The following is a 16,380-nucleotide window of genomic DNA, read 5'->3' on the forward strand; positions in this document are numbered from 1 at the left end:
GCTTGCACCATAGAAGGCTAAAAAATATGTAGAAATTGAGAGCGAACCCAAGCGTGTCCAAAAGGGTAGGTTTTTTTGTACGTTTTTAGGATGCCCCACAAAAGTGGGGCAGAATTTTTATCGGTACAGATGGGGCAATGCTAGATGGTAAGAGCTTTGTGGATTCATACTGATTTCGGAAGTCTCCATCACAGAAATATAGGGAAAATGCGTGATTTAGGCAAAGTTGGAGTTATGCAAGGCATTTTGGGTAAGAAAATGGTGTGACGTGTATGTGAAGCATGCCACCCAGGACTCCCCCAGATTTTTAGTCTTAAGAAGTATATGGTTGTTTTTTCCCGGTGGCAGCCTACGTAAGTCCAAAAAGTGCAGCCGCTCACCTTTGCAAGCAGATGATATTGAAAGTTAGCCAAGCTCTCTTGGCCCATATGTAAAATCAAAACCCCAAAGACTGTTATCCCCTTTAGTTGGGGTGGGGGGCATAACCATTCCCATGGTGGTGGGTAGCCCCCACCCTCTATTCTTTTTTAAAATGCCTGGCATCTAGTGAGCTGTCTGCCTCCTTGGGTGGTTCAGAGGTAATTACCCCATCTGCCCTCCAGGGGCAGAAATACTTTGTCCCCATTTATTCAGGAGGGGGGCATGGCCATTTAAAAAAAAAATCTTCTGTGGTGTCTAGTGGGATTTCTGCCCCCCCCCCTGGAGGACAGATCAGGGATAATAACCTCCATCTGCAGCCCCCCTCCGAGGGGGGAGCAGAAAGACTAGCCTTTTTTGGGGGATGGGGCTTTACCATGCCCAGTCTGGGCTGCGCCCACTCCTACAATAACCAAAAAATAGTCCCTGGTGTCTAGTGGGCTTTCTGCCACCCCCCCACCCTCGCCCCTGGAGAAGAGAGCAAAAATACTTTGGTCCCCATTATTATGGGGTCAGGGCATGGCCATGCCCATGGTGGGCAGCCCCACCCCTCTTTTACAAAAACAAAAAACTGGTGTCTAGTGGGCTTTCTGCCCTCCCTGGAAGGGTGGGGGGCAAATGCATAAAAGAACAGATTATGGACATTATGCAAAGCAAATCAAGCATTCACCCCCAGACACAGATCTGGGTTTAATCCATCAGTGTTTTTGCTCACCTGCAATTCCAGTTTGGACCTACCCATATGCAAATCAGTCTTGACCCTGCGCCCCAAGGGAATAGTCCAGCCCTAACTGCCAGGCCAGGTCCTCCTTGAACCAGAAACAAGCATCCTGGGACCGGTTTCGGGGTATCACCCCTCATCAGCCAGGCTAGTTTGAATCTGGTGGCACAGCAAGCACAGGATCCACGACTGGGTATACCCTTCCCACTTAGGGAAACAAATGCAAAAATAAAAGATAATGGTCAGAATGTGGAACAAATCAAGCATTCAACTGGCGGGCAAACAAACTGATGGATTAAACCCAGATCTGTGACTGGGGGTGGATGCTTAATTTGTTCCGCATTCCATCCATCATCTGTTCTACTGCATCTGTTGCCCTAAGTGGGAAGGGTATGCCCAGACCTGGCCTAGCAGTTCGGGCTGGGCTGTTCCTATAGAGAGCAGGGGCATGACTGATTTACATACGAGCACTGCTGGGGAAGACGGCTCCCAGCCGTTCTCCGCATGCAAAGAGTTAAATCATGTAATGGATGAACGACCAGGTAAAATGTATTTGTAGCAGATTGTGGCAGGGAGTCTCTAAATTACCACCAACAGGTCTCTGTATGTCTCCATTTCTCCTGTTACAAGGCTCTAAGATACCCATAGCAAATTATGATCCATTGATGCGCAAGTGAAAGGGAAGAAAATAGTTTTCCTTCTAGTGCTTCAGATCTGAAGCTTGCCACAGCCAAAATGGGGTTCTCCTCCGAAAGGACCTCTTACCCTCTCAGAGTCAAAAAAAAGTATATCAGAATGATTTATGCAGAGCATAGGCAAGGCCAAAAGGGCAACACAGCACACAGTCCTATTTCTCAGAAATGTCAGATAATACCAGACATACCAAACCTTGATAAAACAGAGAATTAAAAACAGAGGTTACCTCCTCGATAAACACAATATCATGGGAAAGCCGAATCTCTTGCATGATTACAGGTCCAACTGGTCCCTAAGAAATCTAACCTGCATGTGCTGCTGACTGTTCAAAAGTATCAGCCCCTCCAGCAAGAATCAACCTCGGGAAGACTGCCCTGTCTAACCTCAAAGACAAGATTTGCAATAGAGTGAAAGGTGGAGAGTGCAAGGACAGCTGAACCCAAACACAGGCACACTGACCACAAATTGAGACACATCTAGCCTCTGCAGAGAAGGGTCCCCAAAAGCAGACCATACAAATAACGTTGCCACTCCAGGAAAAGGAAGACATCTTTTGACTGAGAGGAGTTCTCCCACAAGGGCGTTCCTACGATAATCTTTTAATACTGATCTTTCTTCATGCACATGCAATAGCTGGCCTCAAGGAGGGTCAAGATGAATGAGAGAGTTTTAACACTAAGGGGGTCATTACAACATTGGCGGTATAAGGTGATACTGCTGTGCATAAGACCGCCAATACACCGCCGCGGCCGCGGTAGACCGCCACAGCTATTATGACACACATCACGGAATCTGCCGAAATACAGACACCCACACAATACCGCCACACCAAAGGTCAGCGATAAACATGCGGAAACAAATCCTCCACCTCCACGCCAACAGAAACACGCCCATGCTATTACCACCCACGAATCCACGCGGCGGTCTTTCAACCGCGGTATTCCATTGGCGGTACACACCGCCGCGCTCAAAATACACACACATCTCCAAAACACCGCCACATTGGACAATTACAAATACACACACCTGATACACATACAAACAACACTCCCACACACCCAACACAATATAAAACACACACCCACATCACCCACAAACCCCTACGACCAAAAATTTGAGTTGAAGGCGACAGAGAGAGCACAGCAATAGACAACCCCACCACACAGAGGCACACCACACCATCACCCACACAACATCCACGCACAAAACACCACATACCACTACCCTCACCACACTCACAACACATACACCACCCCACACATCACACACACCACCCCATGGCACGCCAAAGACACCCCCGCTTCTCCGAGGAGGAGCTCAGGGTCATGGTGGAGGAAATCATCCAGGTAGAGCCACAGCTATTTGGCTCACAAGTACAGCACACATCAATAGCCAGGAAGATGGAGCTATGGCAAAGAATAGTGGACAGGGTCAACGCTGTGGGACAGCACCCAAGAAATAGGGAGGACATCAGGAAGAGGTGGAACGACCTACGGGGGAAGGTGCGTTCAACGGTATCCAGGCACCACATCGCGGTACAGCGGACTGGCGGCGGACCACCACCTCCTCCCCCTCAACTAACAACATGGGAGGAGCAAGTCTTGTCCATCTTGCATCCTGAGGGCCTCGGAGGAGTCGTTGGAGGAACGGACACTGGTAAGTCAAATCTTAACTATCATAACCCCCAACCTACCTGCATGATATCACACACCCCCACCATCACACCCTCCCCTATCACCCCAAATCCTCACCAATCTACCCATTACACCAACCACCCATCCCAAACCCAAGCCCTGCATGACATAACTAAGCATCGACACCCATCACCAAAGCATGCCCACTGCACAGACCCAGAACACCCCCCAACCATCAGCACACAAGCCCCCCCACAGGAATGCCTGCACTGGGGTTCACGCACACCCAACCATTGCACACCATGAAACACACACATGCAATAATCATGTACCCCCGCAGGAACCCGAAGGAACGTCACCACACCAGAGGGTCCAGACAACACCACTCCACCCCCAGAAGAGGCCCACAGTGACGATAGCAGCTCTGCCCCACTGGATCTTGATGACCAGCCCGGACCGTCGTGGGCCTCGGGACAGTCGGTTCCCCTTGCCCAGCCACAGCCCAACACCTAGCTGCCACCCTCTGGTAACACCAGCACAGCACCCACCCAGCGGGCCCAGACCTCCCTACCCAGGACAGGTCAATCAGCTGTGTGTCCACCACTACAGGGCACCCAGGGTAACCCACCATCCCAACAACAACAGGGACCTGGGGGCAGTGGTAGTGGGCACACAGTCCAGGGGACGGAGGCACAGGAACATAGGGGAACAGGGAGGGCTGCTGTGCGACAGAGGGAGGACAGGCCAAGGGAACCCACTCTCAACGAGGCCCTCTCCTCCATCATGGGAGCATACCACCACTCCCAGGAGACGATGGCCACAGTCCTGGACAAGTTGCAGGAGACCCTGCGTCTGCAGGAGGAACAATATTTGGGGTTCAGGAGGAGCTCAGGACCATCGGCTCCGCCCTGGGCACCATCGTAGGGGTGCTGACGGACATTCAAAAGACCTTGAGGGACACCGTGGCACTCCAAGGGGCCCCTAACACTAGGCAGGATGACGAACTGCCCAACACCTCCGCCGGCGCTAGTGGACAGGACGCCCCGCAACAGGACCACCACACCAGCACCCCACCCCCTGCAGACGGACAACCACCACGCAAGCGGGCACTGAGATCCAGGAACAGGACAGAGCAAGATGGCAAGACCCCCGCCAGGAAATAAGACCACCCTGATAGTCCTCCCACTGTCCCACTTTGTTACCCTGCCCAAATCGGAACTGGCCCAGCTCCACTTCCAATGCCCAGATGTGCAATGTACCTGTGAGACTAATAGACTGGACTCTGCCATGGACATTCCTCCACCATCACCCATCACCATTTTACAACCCCCCTTCATTTTGGTACACTTAAATAAACACCCTTCAAACACCAAAAAAAATGGAGTCAGTCAATGATTTGTAAATCTGTATAATCAATTACATTTGCATAATGTGTTACCCATTGGAAGGCTAACATACCTATGTCACACATCACAAGCACTTCAAGGATGCAAACAGTTGACACGTAGGTTACCACATTTGTGGAACTGAAATGGAAGGGGAAAACTCAGTTAACAAATAGTGAGAGAAATTGAGGTACAGGATATAGGTAGATGTGTGAAAGTGAATGTAAAGGTAAAATAGAAAATGTGCTCACCTGTGTCTCACTGGAAATATTGCTGTATGACTGACTCCCTGTTGTCGTTTTCGTCTTCCTCAGCTTCATCCTCATCACCCTCCACAGGCTCCACAGCTGCTACAACACCGCCATCTGGATCATCCTCCTGCAGAAAAGGCACCTGGCGTCGCAAAGCCAAGTTATGGAGCATGGAGCAGGCGATGATGATGTCGCACACCTTCTTCGGTGAGTAGAATAGGGATCCACCTGTCATATGGAGGCACCTGAACCTGGCCTTAAGAAGGTCGAAGGTGCACTCGATAACCCTCCTAGTCCGCCCATGGGCCTCATTGTACAGTTCCTCTGCCCTGGTCCTGGGATTCCTCACTGGGGTCAATAGCCACGAAAGGTTGGGGTAACCAGAGTCCCCCAATAGCCATACACGGTGCCTCTGGAGTTCACCTATCATATCAGGGATGCTGCTATTGCGCAGGATGTAGGCGTCATGCACTGAGCCAGGGAACATAGCATTTACCTGCGAGATGTACTGGTCTGCCAAACAGACCATCTGGACATTCATCGAATGATAACTCTTCCTGTTCCTGTACACCTGTTCACTCCTGCGGGAGGGACCAGAGCTACATGGGTCCCATCAATGGCACCTATGACGTTGGGGATATGTCCAAGGGCATAGAAGTCACCTTTCACTGTAGGCAAATCCTCCACCTCAGGGAAAATGATGTATCTCCTTACGTGTTTCAGCAGGGCAGACAACACTCTGGACAACACGTTGGAAAACATAGGCTGGGACATCCCTGATGCCATGGCCACTGTTGTTTGAAATGACCCACTTGCAAGGAAATGGAGCACTGACAGCACCTGCACGTCAGGGGGGATTCCAGTCGGATGGCGGATTGGTGACATCAGCTCTGGCTCCAACTGGGTACACAGTTCCTGGATTGTGGCACGGTCAAACCTGTAGGTCACGATTAAATGTCGCTCCTCCATTGTCAACAGGTCCACCAGCGGTCGGTACACCGGCGGATTCCACCATCTTCTCATATGTCCCAGCTGACGGTGCCTACGAAGGACAACAGCGAAGAAACAGTCACTATTCTTCCAGGTAGGTACCCACAGTCACACACAAGACTACCCCAGACACTAAACCCTTCCTGTATGTGTGTTGAGTGTAGGCCTCAGTATGTGTGACGCAGTTGAAAATGAAGCCATGTGGGCCCCTGAAATGGTGGCTGCCTGACCTCTAAACTGGGACAATGGGATTGTGGGGTAACAGCGCTGGCGTTGCACACCGTCGCAGTAGGCGGTCGTAGAGCGTGGCGCAATGCTGCATTGGTTAACAATGGACCCTATGGGTCCCAGGAGCCAATGAACAGCTGCGCCGGCAGTGATAATGCGCCCCGCCGCGGACGTCACCGCCGCGGACATCACCGCCATTTTCTATCTCTTCAATCACTAGATACCTGACCTTCGACAGGAGAGGACCTACACTGCTAGTGCTGCTGTGACCTCGGTCTGGAAGCGACAATGGCTGCTGCGTCTGGGGAAAGGGCCCCTGCCTTCACATCGGAGGAGTTGGAGAAACTTGTGGATGGGGTCCTCCCCCAGTACACGCTACTCTACGGTCCTCCAGACCAACAGGTTAGTACACAGGGAGCACGTTGTAGGGGCTAGGCCTGGGTGGAGAGGGCTGGCTGGAAGAGGGAAGGGGGTAGAAGTCATACTACAGTAAAGCATGGGAATAAATGTGCCACATGGTCAGAGTATGGAGGGGGCCACACACATTGATGGTGCAATTGGTAATGACTGTTCCTCTTCCCTTGTGCATGTCATGTAGGTCAGCGCCCACCAGAAGAGGGACATTTGGCATGCCATCGCCAAGGACGTCCGGACCCTGGGGGCCCACCAGAGACGGGGCACCCACTGCCGGAAGAGATGGGAGGACATTTGCTGCTGCAGCAAGAAGACGGCGGAGGCTCAGCTGGGGATGGCCTCCCAACGTGGGAGGGGTGCCAGTCGTAACATGACCCCCCTGATGTTCCGGATCCTGGCGGTGGCCTACCCGGAGTTGGATGGGCGATTAAGGTCATCACAGCAGACACAAGGGGGTGAGTACAAACTCATTCTGCGGACTTTGCGTGCAGTGACGGTGTGTGGGTGGGGGAGGTGGGCTGTGGGTGTCCATAGGCCAGGGCGAGTTAGTTAGGCAAGGCCCCTCCGTAATGTAGGCCATGTGGCACTCTACCCCACCTCAGAAAACTAGCAAGTTGAGGTATAGTTGCCCCTGTGGCATCCATGTGCGCAGATTTCCAACATTGCCATGTAGCCCAAATCCATGAAATTGCATGTGCAGAGGGCAGGAGCGCGGCGTTGTGCATGGGGCTGCTGCGTCTGTCTTGTCTGCCAACGGTAGCGGTATGCCATGTACTAAAACTCTCTTTCTTCTGTCTCCCCCCCTTTTCCTGCTCTACCTGTCCGTTTTTACATCAGCATCAATAGGCGGAGGTACAGTGGCACGGAGCACGAGGGAGCTGCATCCCACATGGCCATGGAGGGCCACACCACAGACTCTGAATACACCAGTGGGACGGAGGGCGAGGGGAGCTTCACGTCGGCCTGCCGGATCACCAACCAGCGACACAGACTCGTCCGCCGATGTGAGGTCCCCTGTGGTGGCGGCACCATCTGTGCGCCCCACTTCTACTGGTACAGCCGCCACCCGCCTACCAGCACCGCCCTCCCAGCAGTCCCTCACCGTTCGCCGCGTGCCCGCTCACCCAGGAGGGTGGGCATCACCTTCGCCTCTGGCACCTCAGGCCCTGCCCCAGTCACCCCTGCTGCCCTCAGTGAGGAGGCCATTGACCTCCTCAGGTCACTCACTGTTGGGCAGTCTACCATTGTGAATGCCATCCAGGGTGTAGAAAGGGAGTTGCAACACGGTAATGCATTCCTGGAGGGCATTCATTCTGGTCAGGCTGTCCTTCAGCGAACCCTGCAATCTCTGGCCTCAGCACTGATGGCAGCAATTGTCCCTGTGTCCAGCCTCCCCCCTCCAACTTCCTCCACCCAGACCCAATGCCCTGTATCCCAGCCCATCCCAAGCACACCTACAGACCAGCATGCAGACAAGTCAACACACCCAAGTAGCTCAAGCAAACATAGGCACCACACACACCACAAGCACTCACACAAGCATCACACCCATACAGACACAGCAACATCCACTGTGTCCCCCTCCTCCTCTTCTCCGTCCTCCCTCCCAATCTCGTCTACACACACACCTGCATGCACCACATCTACAGGCACTAGGACTCGCACCAGGACACCCAGCACCACACGCCGCTCACCTGCACTCACCACCTCCACTGCCATTTACACGTCCCCTGTGTCCTCTCCCAGTGTATCTGTGACGCCCCCTCCTTAAGTACCCAAACGCCGGCAATCATTCACCCAACATCCATCCACCTCACAACAGCCTCCAGTACCTGCACCTGCACCCAAAACAGCTAAAGTGACACCTCCTACAACCACCTCCTCTTCCTCCACTCCCAGACCCCCTCCAGCTACCCATCCCAGTGTTCGTCAGAAACTGTCCCTCTGTCAAATTGACCTCTTTCCCCCCCAGCCCCCCCCCCCCAATTCATCAGTCCCGTCGTAGCGCCTCAGCAAAAAAGCCTCCAGGACCAGTGGTGCCTGTTCAAGGTTTTTGGAGTGCACCGTCCACCAGGGCAGGCAGTAGGACCCGGAGCCAAGGCACAGGCAGCCCACCCCCTGTAAAGGCTCCGAAATTGGAGAGTGGACGACGGGACCGTGGCAAGACTCCTGGTGGGACAACAAGTGAAATGGGATCGAAGGCAATTGGTGAGTCAGCTGTAACTCCAAAAAAGGTGGGGAAGGTCCAGAGGAAGTCTGCCCAGCCTGTTGTGAGTGTCACGGCGGAGAAGTGCGCCATCATTTCCGGCGGTCCAGACACAACCGCCAGCACCGTCGTCACTGCTCCAGAGACCACCGCCAGAGTCACAGCTCAGGAGGGCTCAAGTATCGTCACTGGTCCAGAGACCACCGCCAGAGTCACAGCCCAGGAGGGCTCAAGTATCGTCACTGGTCCAGAGACCACCGCCGGAGTCACAGCCCAGGCGGGGCCAGGATGCCACAGCCCCGCTGGGCAATGATGGAACGTCATGCCACACACCAATGTCCAGTGTGGAAATCGTCATGCCACACACCAATGTCCAGTGTGGAAATCGTCATGCCACACACCAATGTCCGTATCAGAACCGCCATGTCATAGCACCGCTGAAGAGGGCAAAGACCGCCATGTCATAGCACCGCTGAAGAGGGCAAAGACTGCCATGTCAAAGCACCGCTGAACAGTCCTGAAACGCCATGTCATAGCACCTCTGAAGAGGGCAAAGACCGCCATGTCATAGCACCGCTGATGAGGGCAAAGACCGCCATGTCAAAGCACCGCTGAAGAGGGCAATGCACCGGGTAGGAATGAATGGCCCACCACATCAGGCATCCTTATCTCATGTGCAGCTGGGACAGTGACAGGACACTACCATTCACGGGGAGACTCATCCAGTCTGGGCACCAGTCACCCCCCAGTATCAGTATGGACCTGCATCAACTTGAGAGACTGTGGCTTTGCACTCCCCAGGATTGAACAGTGGGCAACCCACCCACTGTAGAGACTTGTGAGACTGTGGCTTTGCACTCCCCAGGATTGAACAGTGGGCAAACCACCCACTGTATGGACTTGAGAGACTGTGGCTTTGTACTCCCCAGGATTGAACAGTGGGCAACCCACCCACTGTATAGACTTGAGAGACTGTGGCTTTGCACTCCCCAGGATACATCAATGGGCATGGAGCCCCGTCGTGGATCTGGCTTTGCGTTTATGTGGCTGAGGTGCCCCCCCTTCCCTTCCCCCTGAGGTGCCTGTAGTGTTTCTATCTGATGGCCCGGCAGTGTTCTCTCCGATTTTGGTCAGGTATCTATTGTGGGCCTCGCCCATGCATTTTTGGACTGTTTGTGCACGGACATTGTTGTGTACATATCTGCACTACTTCTCGGATTGTATATATGTAAATAAGAGTGATTTTGGTATACATATATTTGTTTATTTTTGTATGACATGTATATTGGCACATTACAAAGTTTGACCGAAATTCGCATTATCTTTGCATTCTTCCGGGGGAATTGTGGGTTGTTACTGTGATGTTTGTGACTGCATTGGTGTGTATGTTGTAATATGTGAGGGTGGGGGTGTTTGGTGGGTGTCCCCCTAACTTTTGCCTCCCCCCTCCCCCATGTCGTACGTGCTGTACTCACCGGTATCTTCTGCGCCTACGTCGCTGTTGGTCGTGAAGGAGCAGAAAGACAAGGGCAGGTAGTATATGGAGTTCGGGGTCCATGGAGTCGTCGTTCCTCGTGGGATATGTTAAGGTGAGCGTTTTCCCATAGCAAGAGCTGTTTCCGCCGTGTTTTTATCCACGGTGAATCCGCCCCGGAAAAGGTGGCGGATTGGCCTGTTGTGATACTGTGGACGGTACATTGTCTCCCGCCTGTCTGTTGGCGGTGACCGCCGCGCTGCTTGTCTGTACCGCCGTGGCGGGCGAAATGTTAAAGTGGCTGTCTTTGTTGGCGGTTTCCGCCAGGGTCATAATTCCCTTTTTTGTCCGTCTGACTGTTTGCGGTATTACCGCATCTTTAACACCGTCCGCCAGGGTTGTAATGACCACCTAAATCTTCTGTGATCCTTCAAACCACACCCAAAGGACTACTGGAGACAAAGGTTAACCATTCAATGCAGACTATGCCGAGTCACACTTCATAAGCAAGGAGAGGGAAATGTCCTGATGAACCCATGCAGCCTCCCCTTTATGAGTGCATACTCAAGCATTGGTTATCTGCAGCAGTGCCAATTCTCGAACAGATTGGTATTTGTGGCTAAAGGGGATATTTTTCATGTGGTGGTTCTAAGAGTGAGACATATTCATGTTATTCACAGTTACCCATCTATAATTTTATGTGTGTCAGATTGATTACTTGTGTTGAACCAAGAACACCAAATTTTCATACAAATTCATAATTTTGGATCTACTTGCCCAGGATCTGGAATGGCATCCCTTGTCCATCAGGACTGTACCAACGGCGCCTCAATGTAGGATAGAGTAAAACTCTCACCTCTTTAATGAACACTACATCACAGTGCATTGACCATCCTCAACTCAGTTTTCTCTCCTGTTACTCACCAACTTTAAACTTTCCTTGACCGAAAAACAGAGCTATGCTGCCTCTTGTCTAGGTTCGCACTCTGGAAATACCATATGCATACAAATATATACACATTTATTTTCTTCTCTGGACAAGTAGGCCTATGCCCCTGCAGCTCAAACTCTTTGGCTTTCATTTTAGACCAGTTCATGAATATGTGAAAGAAGGATGTCTGTCATTAAAACAAGATTTGTATCCATATGTATAAGCTGTTCAAATAGATATATATGATGTATTATTGCAAAGCATTTACTATTGGGGTGAGCACTTTAAGGAAATGCAGTGTGCTCAGCTTGCATTACTGACAGTGGTTCTACTAAAAACAAAATGTTTATTAATGTTTCAAAATGCAACAGTTTGCGGCTGTTTATACTGCTCCGAGATGCCCCCTGATTAAGTGCAAAATACATGCAGAAGCACAAATGTAAGGCTGCCAATTATTTAATTTCAGAACAAAATATTCACACAAAAATTGCAACGTGAAAAAACCGTTGTGCTAAAATGTTGTGTAAATTTAGAAACTATTTCTCTGAGAGATCATTTAGTAAAAACATGTTTGATGCATGCCAGTAGCTAAAAAAAACAGCAATGAAGTATAGGCTTAAAACCATTATGGGCAACATGACAAAAAATCAGGAGACCGATTCTTAAAGAATTCAAAAAAGTGCACCGCACAGAAATACGTCCTTGCATTGGTGCAGATTTATGCTTTTGAGGAATTCACAAGAATTTACAGAAGTTGGTCTGAAAACTGTCCTCCTAGTAAATGGTTTTGAATTCCATTTTTTTCCTTGAGCAAATATACATGTGTAAATTTGTTCATAACAAAACCTGACAAGTGATTGCAAATTTACTTTCTCTACACCCTCTTTTTTTCTCACCCTGGAAAATGATTGTTCCTACCCTTGTCAGAAATAAGTTTCAGGTCTTTTCCAGTGTAGTAAGAGATTGGAGAAGACTTGCTGAACACCCTTTAACATGTAAGTTTGTGAGTGTGCACAAAGTCATACAGCATTCCAATTCTGGAGCCACAGTTTCCTGCCTACTTACAGCCCATGTATGTGGAGTTACAGGATGGTGGCAAAATCAGTTTTAGTACTCAAACTACTCAATGAGCCCTGGCTTAATCGATAAGTAATCTCATATAAAAACAATGCTGCCATAACTTTTCACCTAACTGCAAGGCACGAAAGGGGAACAAGTGCATTTTCTTTTTACAGGAGAAGGTTTCTGAAGCATTGAGTCCCCTGGGCAAGTAGAAATTGTATAAAGTTTCATTCCTACTATTTCATGTTATGTTATGTATTGCTTTATTTTGTTATGTTATGTTGGTTGCTTGTAAAGTGTATAATACGGTTCGGAAAAAAAAAAGGTTTATTGAAAGTGCTTAACAATTATGATTAAGTAGGAAATGATGTGCGTGCATGTATTTACAGCTCAATGCTTATATCATGGGCCGGATGGACAAGTATTTCAAGGATCCACTCACCTTTGACCCAGATAGATTTCACCCAGATGCCCCAAAGTAAGTATTTCGCCAAACATTGAGAACTAATTCCATCTTTCTAGACATTTGCATAGATCCTACGGCACACTATATTTATAGATAATGTTATAGGTAGGATATGTTGTACTACCTGTTTGGATAATATGAAAATATTTACACAAAAATGTATACATTTATAACAACCAATATTAATCATGTATGCCCCAAGAAAGTTTTATTTTATATATATATATATATATATATATATATATATATATGTATATATATATATGTGTGTGTGTATTTTTTATGATTAGTTTTATTATATATTTATATATTTTCGTATACTAGATATGTTATTATGATATTTAGGCATGAGACACCCACTTAATTTAGTCTGAAAAGATTGTTGAATAATGGGCTGTTCTTCTAAATTCTAGTGATTTTCTTTCATTCAGTATAAAAACTGTGAGATTATTAATGAAATGGAATTAAAGATGTTCTGTTTAATTCGCCTTCTACAGTGGTATTTTTAGATGTGGAAAAGGCTTTTGACTGCCTGTGCTGGAAATATATGCTGTTCGCTTTAGAATGGGTTTAGACCACTTGTTGTACAGCTAGATTTTCTATGATGTACTGAACATAAAGTTTACCTTATATTAACACAAATCTGTCAGCTCATTTTCACGTTCATAGAGCTTTCTGTTAGGACTACTCCCTCTTTGGTATAAAGCCATAAACATCTTTACTTGGATTTTCAATTAATCTAGACGACTTGCTAATATATCTAATTACAATATTTTTGGGGTCCAATCAGAGATTTTACATTTGAATAAGTAATATGTTAAAGTTATGTGTGTTGGATTTAATATTGTTTGTAACAGTTTAAGATTAAGGGGGTCATTCAGACCTTGGCGGACGGCGGAGGCCGTCAGCCAAGGTACCGCCGACAAATGACCGCACCGCGGTCAAAAGACCGCGGCGGCCATTCAAACATTTCCGCCGGCCCAGCGGAAATGCCCCTGCAACGAGGACGCCGGCTCAGAATTGAGCCGGCGTAGTTGCAGGAGTGCGACGGGTGCAGTTGCACCCGTCGCGTATTTCAGTGTCTGCAAAGCAGACACTGAAATACTTTGTGGGGCCCTCTTACGGGGGCCCCTGCAGTGCCCATGCCATTGGCATAGGCACTGCAGGGGCCTCCAGGGGCCCCGCGGCACCCCCTACCGCCATCCTGTTCATGGCGGGTTTCCCGCCATGAACAGGATGGCGGTAGGGGGTGTCTGAATCCCCATGGCGGCGGAGCGCGCTCCGCCGCCATGGAGGATTCAATGGGGCAGCGGTAAACCGGCGGGAGACCGCCGGTTTACCCTTTCTGACCGCAGCTGAACTGCCGCGGTCAGAATGCCCTTGGGAGCACCGCCAGCCTGTTGGCGGTGCTCCCGTGGTCGGTGACCCTGGCGGTCACCGGCCGCCAGGGTCAGAATGACCCCCTAAGTATCTTGGTTTATGATTTTCCACTTCACTTACGGATAATCTCAAAACTAATGTGATAATATTAAGAAAAAGATTTGTGTTTTTGTTTTTAGAGATGGTGACCTTTATTTCTTTATTCAAATCAAATCATAAACATTTATAAAGCGCGCTACTCACACGTGCGGGTCTCAAGGCACTAGGGGGAGGGGGTTACTGCTGCTCGAAGAGCCAGGTCTTGAGTAGTCTCCGGAAAGCTGTGTGGTCCTGGGTGGTCCTGAGGATGGTGGGGAGGGAGTTCCATGTCTTGGCCGGCAGGTAGGAGAAGGACCTCCCACCTGCCGTTGTGCGGCGGATGCGAGGGACGACGGCGAGAGCGAGGTTGGCGGAGCGAAGAGGACGGGTGGGTGTGTAGAAGCTGAGGCCGCGGTTGAGGTATTCGGGTCCCTTGTTGTGGAGGGCTTTGTGTGCGTGGGGGAGGAGTCGGAAGGTGATCCTTTTGTTGACGGGAAGCCACTGCAGGTGTCTCAGGTGTGCGGAGATGTGGCTGTTGCGGGGTATGTTGAGGATGAGGCGGGCGGAGGCGTTTTGAATTCGTTGGAGACGTTTCTGGAGTTTAGCGGTGGTTCCTGCGTATAGGGTGTTGCCGTAGTCCAGGCGGCTCGTGACGAGGGCGTGGGTCACGGTCTTTCTGGTGTCGGCGGGGATCCAACGGAAGATCTTTCGGAGCATGCGGAGGGTGAGGAAGCAGGAGGATGATACAGCGTTGACTTGTTTGGTCATGGTGAGAAGTGGGTCCAGGATGAAACCGAGGTTGCGTGCGTGGTCTGAGGGGGTCGGTGCGGTGCCAAGGGCCGTGGGCCACCAGGAGACGTCCCAGGCGGTCGGGGTGTTTCCGAGGATGAGGACTTCCGTTTTGTCTGAGTTCAGTTTCAGACGGCTGAGCTTAATCCAATCTGCGACGTCTTTCATTCCATCTTGCAGGTTGGTCTTGGCGCTGGTGGGTTCCTTGGTGAGGGAAAGTATCAGTTGAGTGTCGTCGGCGTAGGAGGTGATGATGCTGTGTTTGCGTACGATGTCGGCGAGGGGGCTCATGTAGACATTGAAGAGAGTCGGGCTGAGCGAGGAGCCTTGTGGGAAGCCGCAGATGATCTCGGTGGTGTCTGAGCGGAAAGGTGGGAGGTAGACTCTTTGGGAGCGGTTGGAGAGGAAGGAGGTGATCCAGTCCAGGGTCTGTCCTTGGATCCTGGTGGAGCGGAGGCGGGTTATTAGGGTGCGGTGACAGACGGTGTCGAAGGCAGCCGAGAGGTCGAGGAGGATGAGGGCGACTGTTTCTCCGTTGTCCATCATGGTTCTGATGTCGTCTGTGACTGAGATGAGGGCGGTTTCTGTGCTGTGATTGGCTCGGAATCCGGACTGAGAGGGGTCGAGTAGGCTGTTGTCTTCAAGGAAGTTGGTAAGTTGCTTGTTGACGGTCTTCTCTATGACTTTGGCAGGGAAGGGGAGGAGCGAGATGGGGCGGAAGTTCTTCAGGTCGCTTGGGTCCGCTGTAGGTTTTTTCAGTAGGGCGTTGACTTCAGCGTGTTTCCAGCTCTCTGGGAAGGTAGCAGACAAAAACGAGCTGTTGATGATGGTCTGCAGGCGCGGGGCGATGATGTCGTCGGCTTTGTTGAAGATGAAGCGTGGGCAGGGGTCCGAGGGGGCACCGGAGTGGATGGAGTTCATGGTGGCTTTGGTCTCTTCCGTGTTGATGTGAGTCCAGGCGTTGAGGGTGATGGCTGGGGTTGTAGGTTCTGTGGTGGTTGGCTGGGTCTGGTGTCCGAAGCTGTCGTGTAGGTCGGTGATCTTACGATGGAAGAAGGTGGCGAGGGAGTTGCAAAGGGCTTGTGAGGGTGTGATGGCATTGGCGTTGGCGTTAGGGTTGGAGAGCTCTTTTACGACGTTGAAGAGTTCTCTGCTGTTGTGGCTGTTTTTGTCCAGTCTGTCTGTGAAGAAATTCTGGCGGCGCGGATCAGTTGGTGGTGTTCGCGGGTAGCGTTCTTGAGGGCAGTCATGTTCTCTG

General features: G+C 50.6%; 1 protein-coding gene across 2 annotated transcripts in view; it reads left to right on the forward strand.

The window, feature by feature from the left end:
- LOC138260125 (cholesterol 24-hydroxylase-like) overlaps window positions 1-16,380 on the forward strand; it is a 279,929-nt gene that overhangs the window by 219,870 nt on the left and 43,679 nt on the right. For both annotated transcript variants that reach the window (XM_069208300.1, XM_069208301.1), the window contains exon 13: window positions 12,799-12,887. In XM_069208300.1, coding sequence (XP_069064401.1) covers window positions 12,799-12,887 — 89 coding nt within the window. The remainder of the gene's footprint in view (window positions 1-12,798; window positions 12,888-16,380) is intronic.

Source organism: Pleurodeles waltl, chromosome 9 (genome assembly GCF_031143425.1).
Source record: "Pleurodeles waltl isolate 20211129_DDA chromosome 9, aPleWal1.hap1.20221129, whole genome shotgun sequence".
NCBI classification, from domain to species: domain Eukaryota; kingdom Metazoa; phylum Chordata; class Amphibia; order Caudata; family Salamandridae; genus Pleurodeles; species Pleurodeles waltl.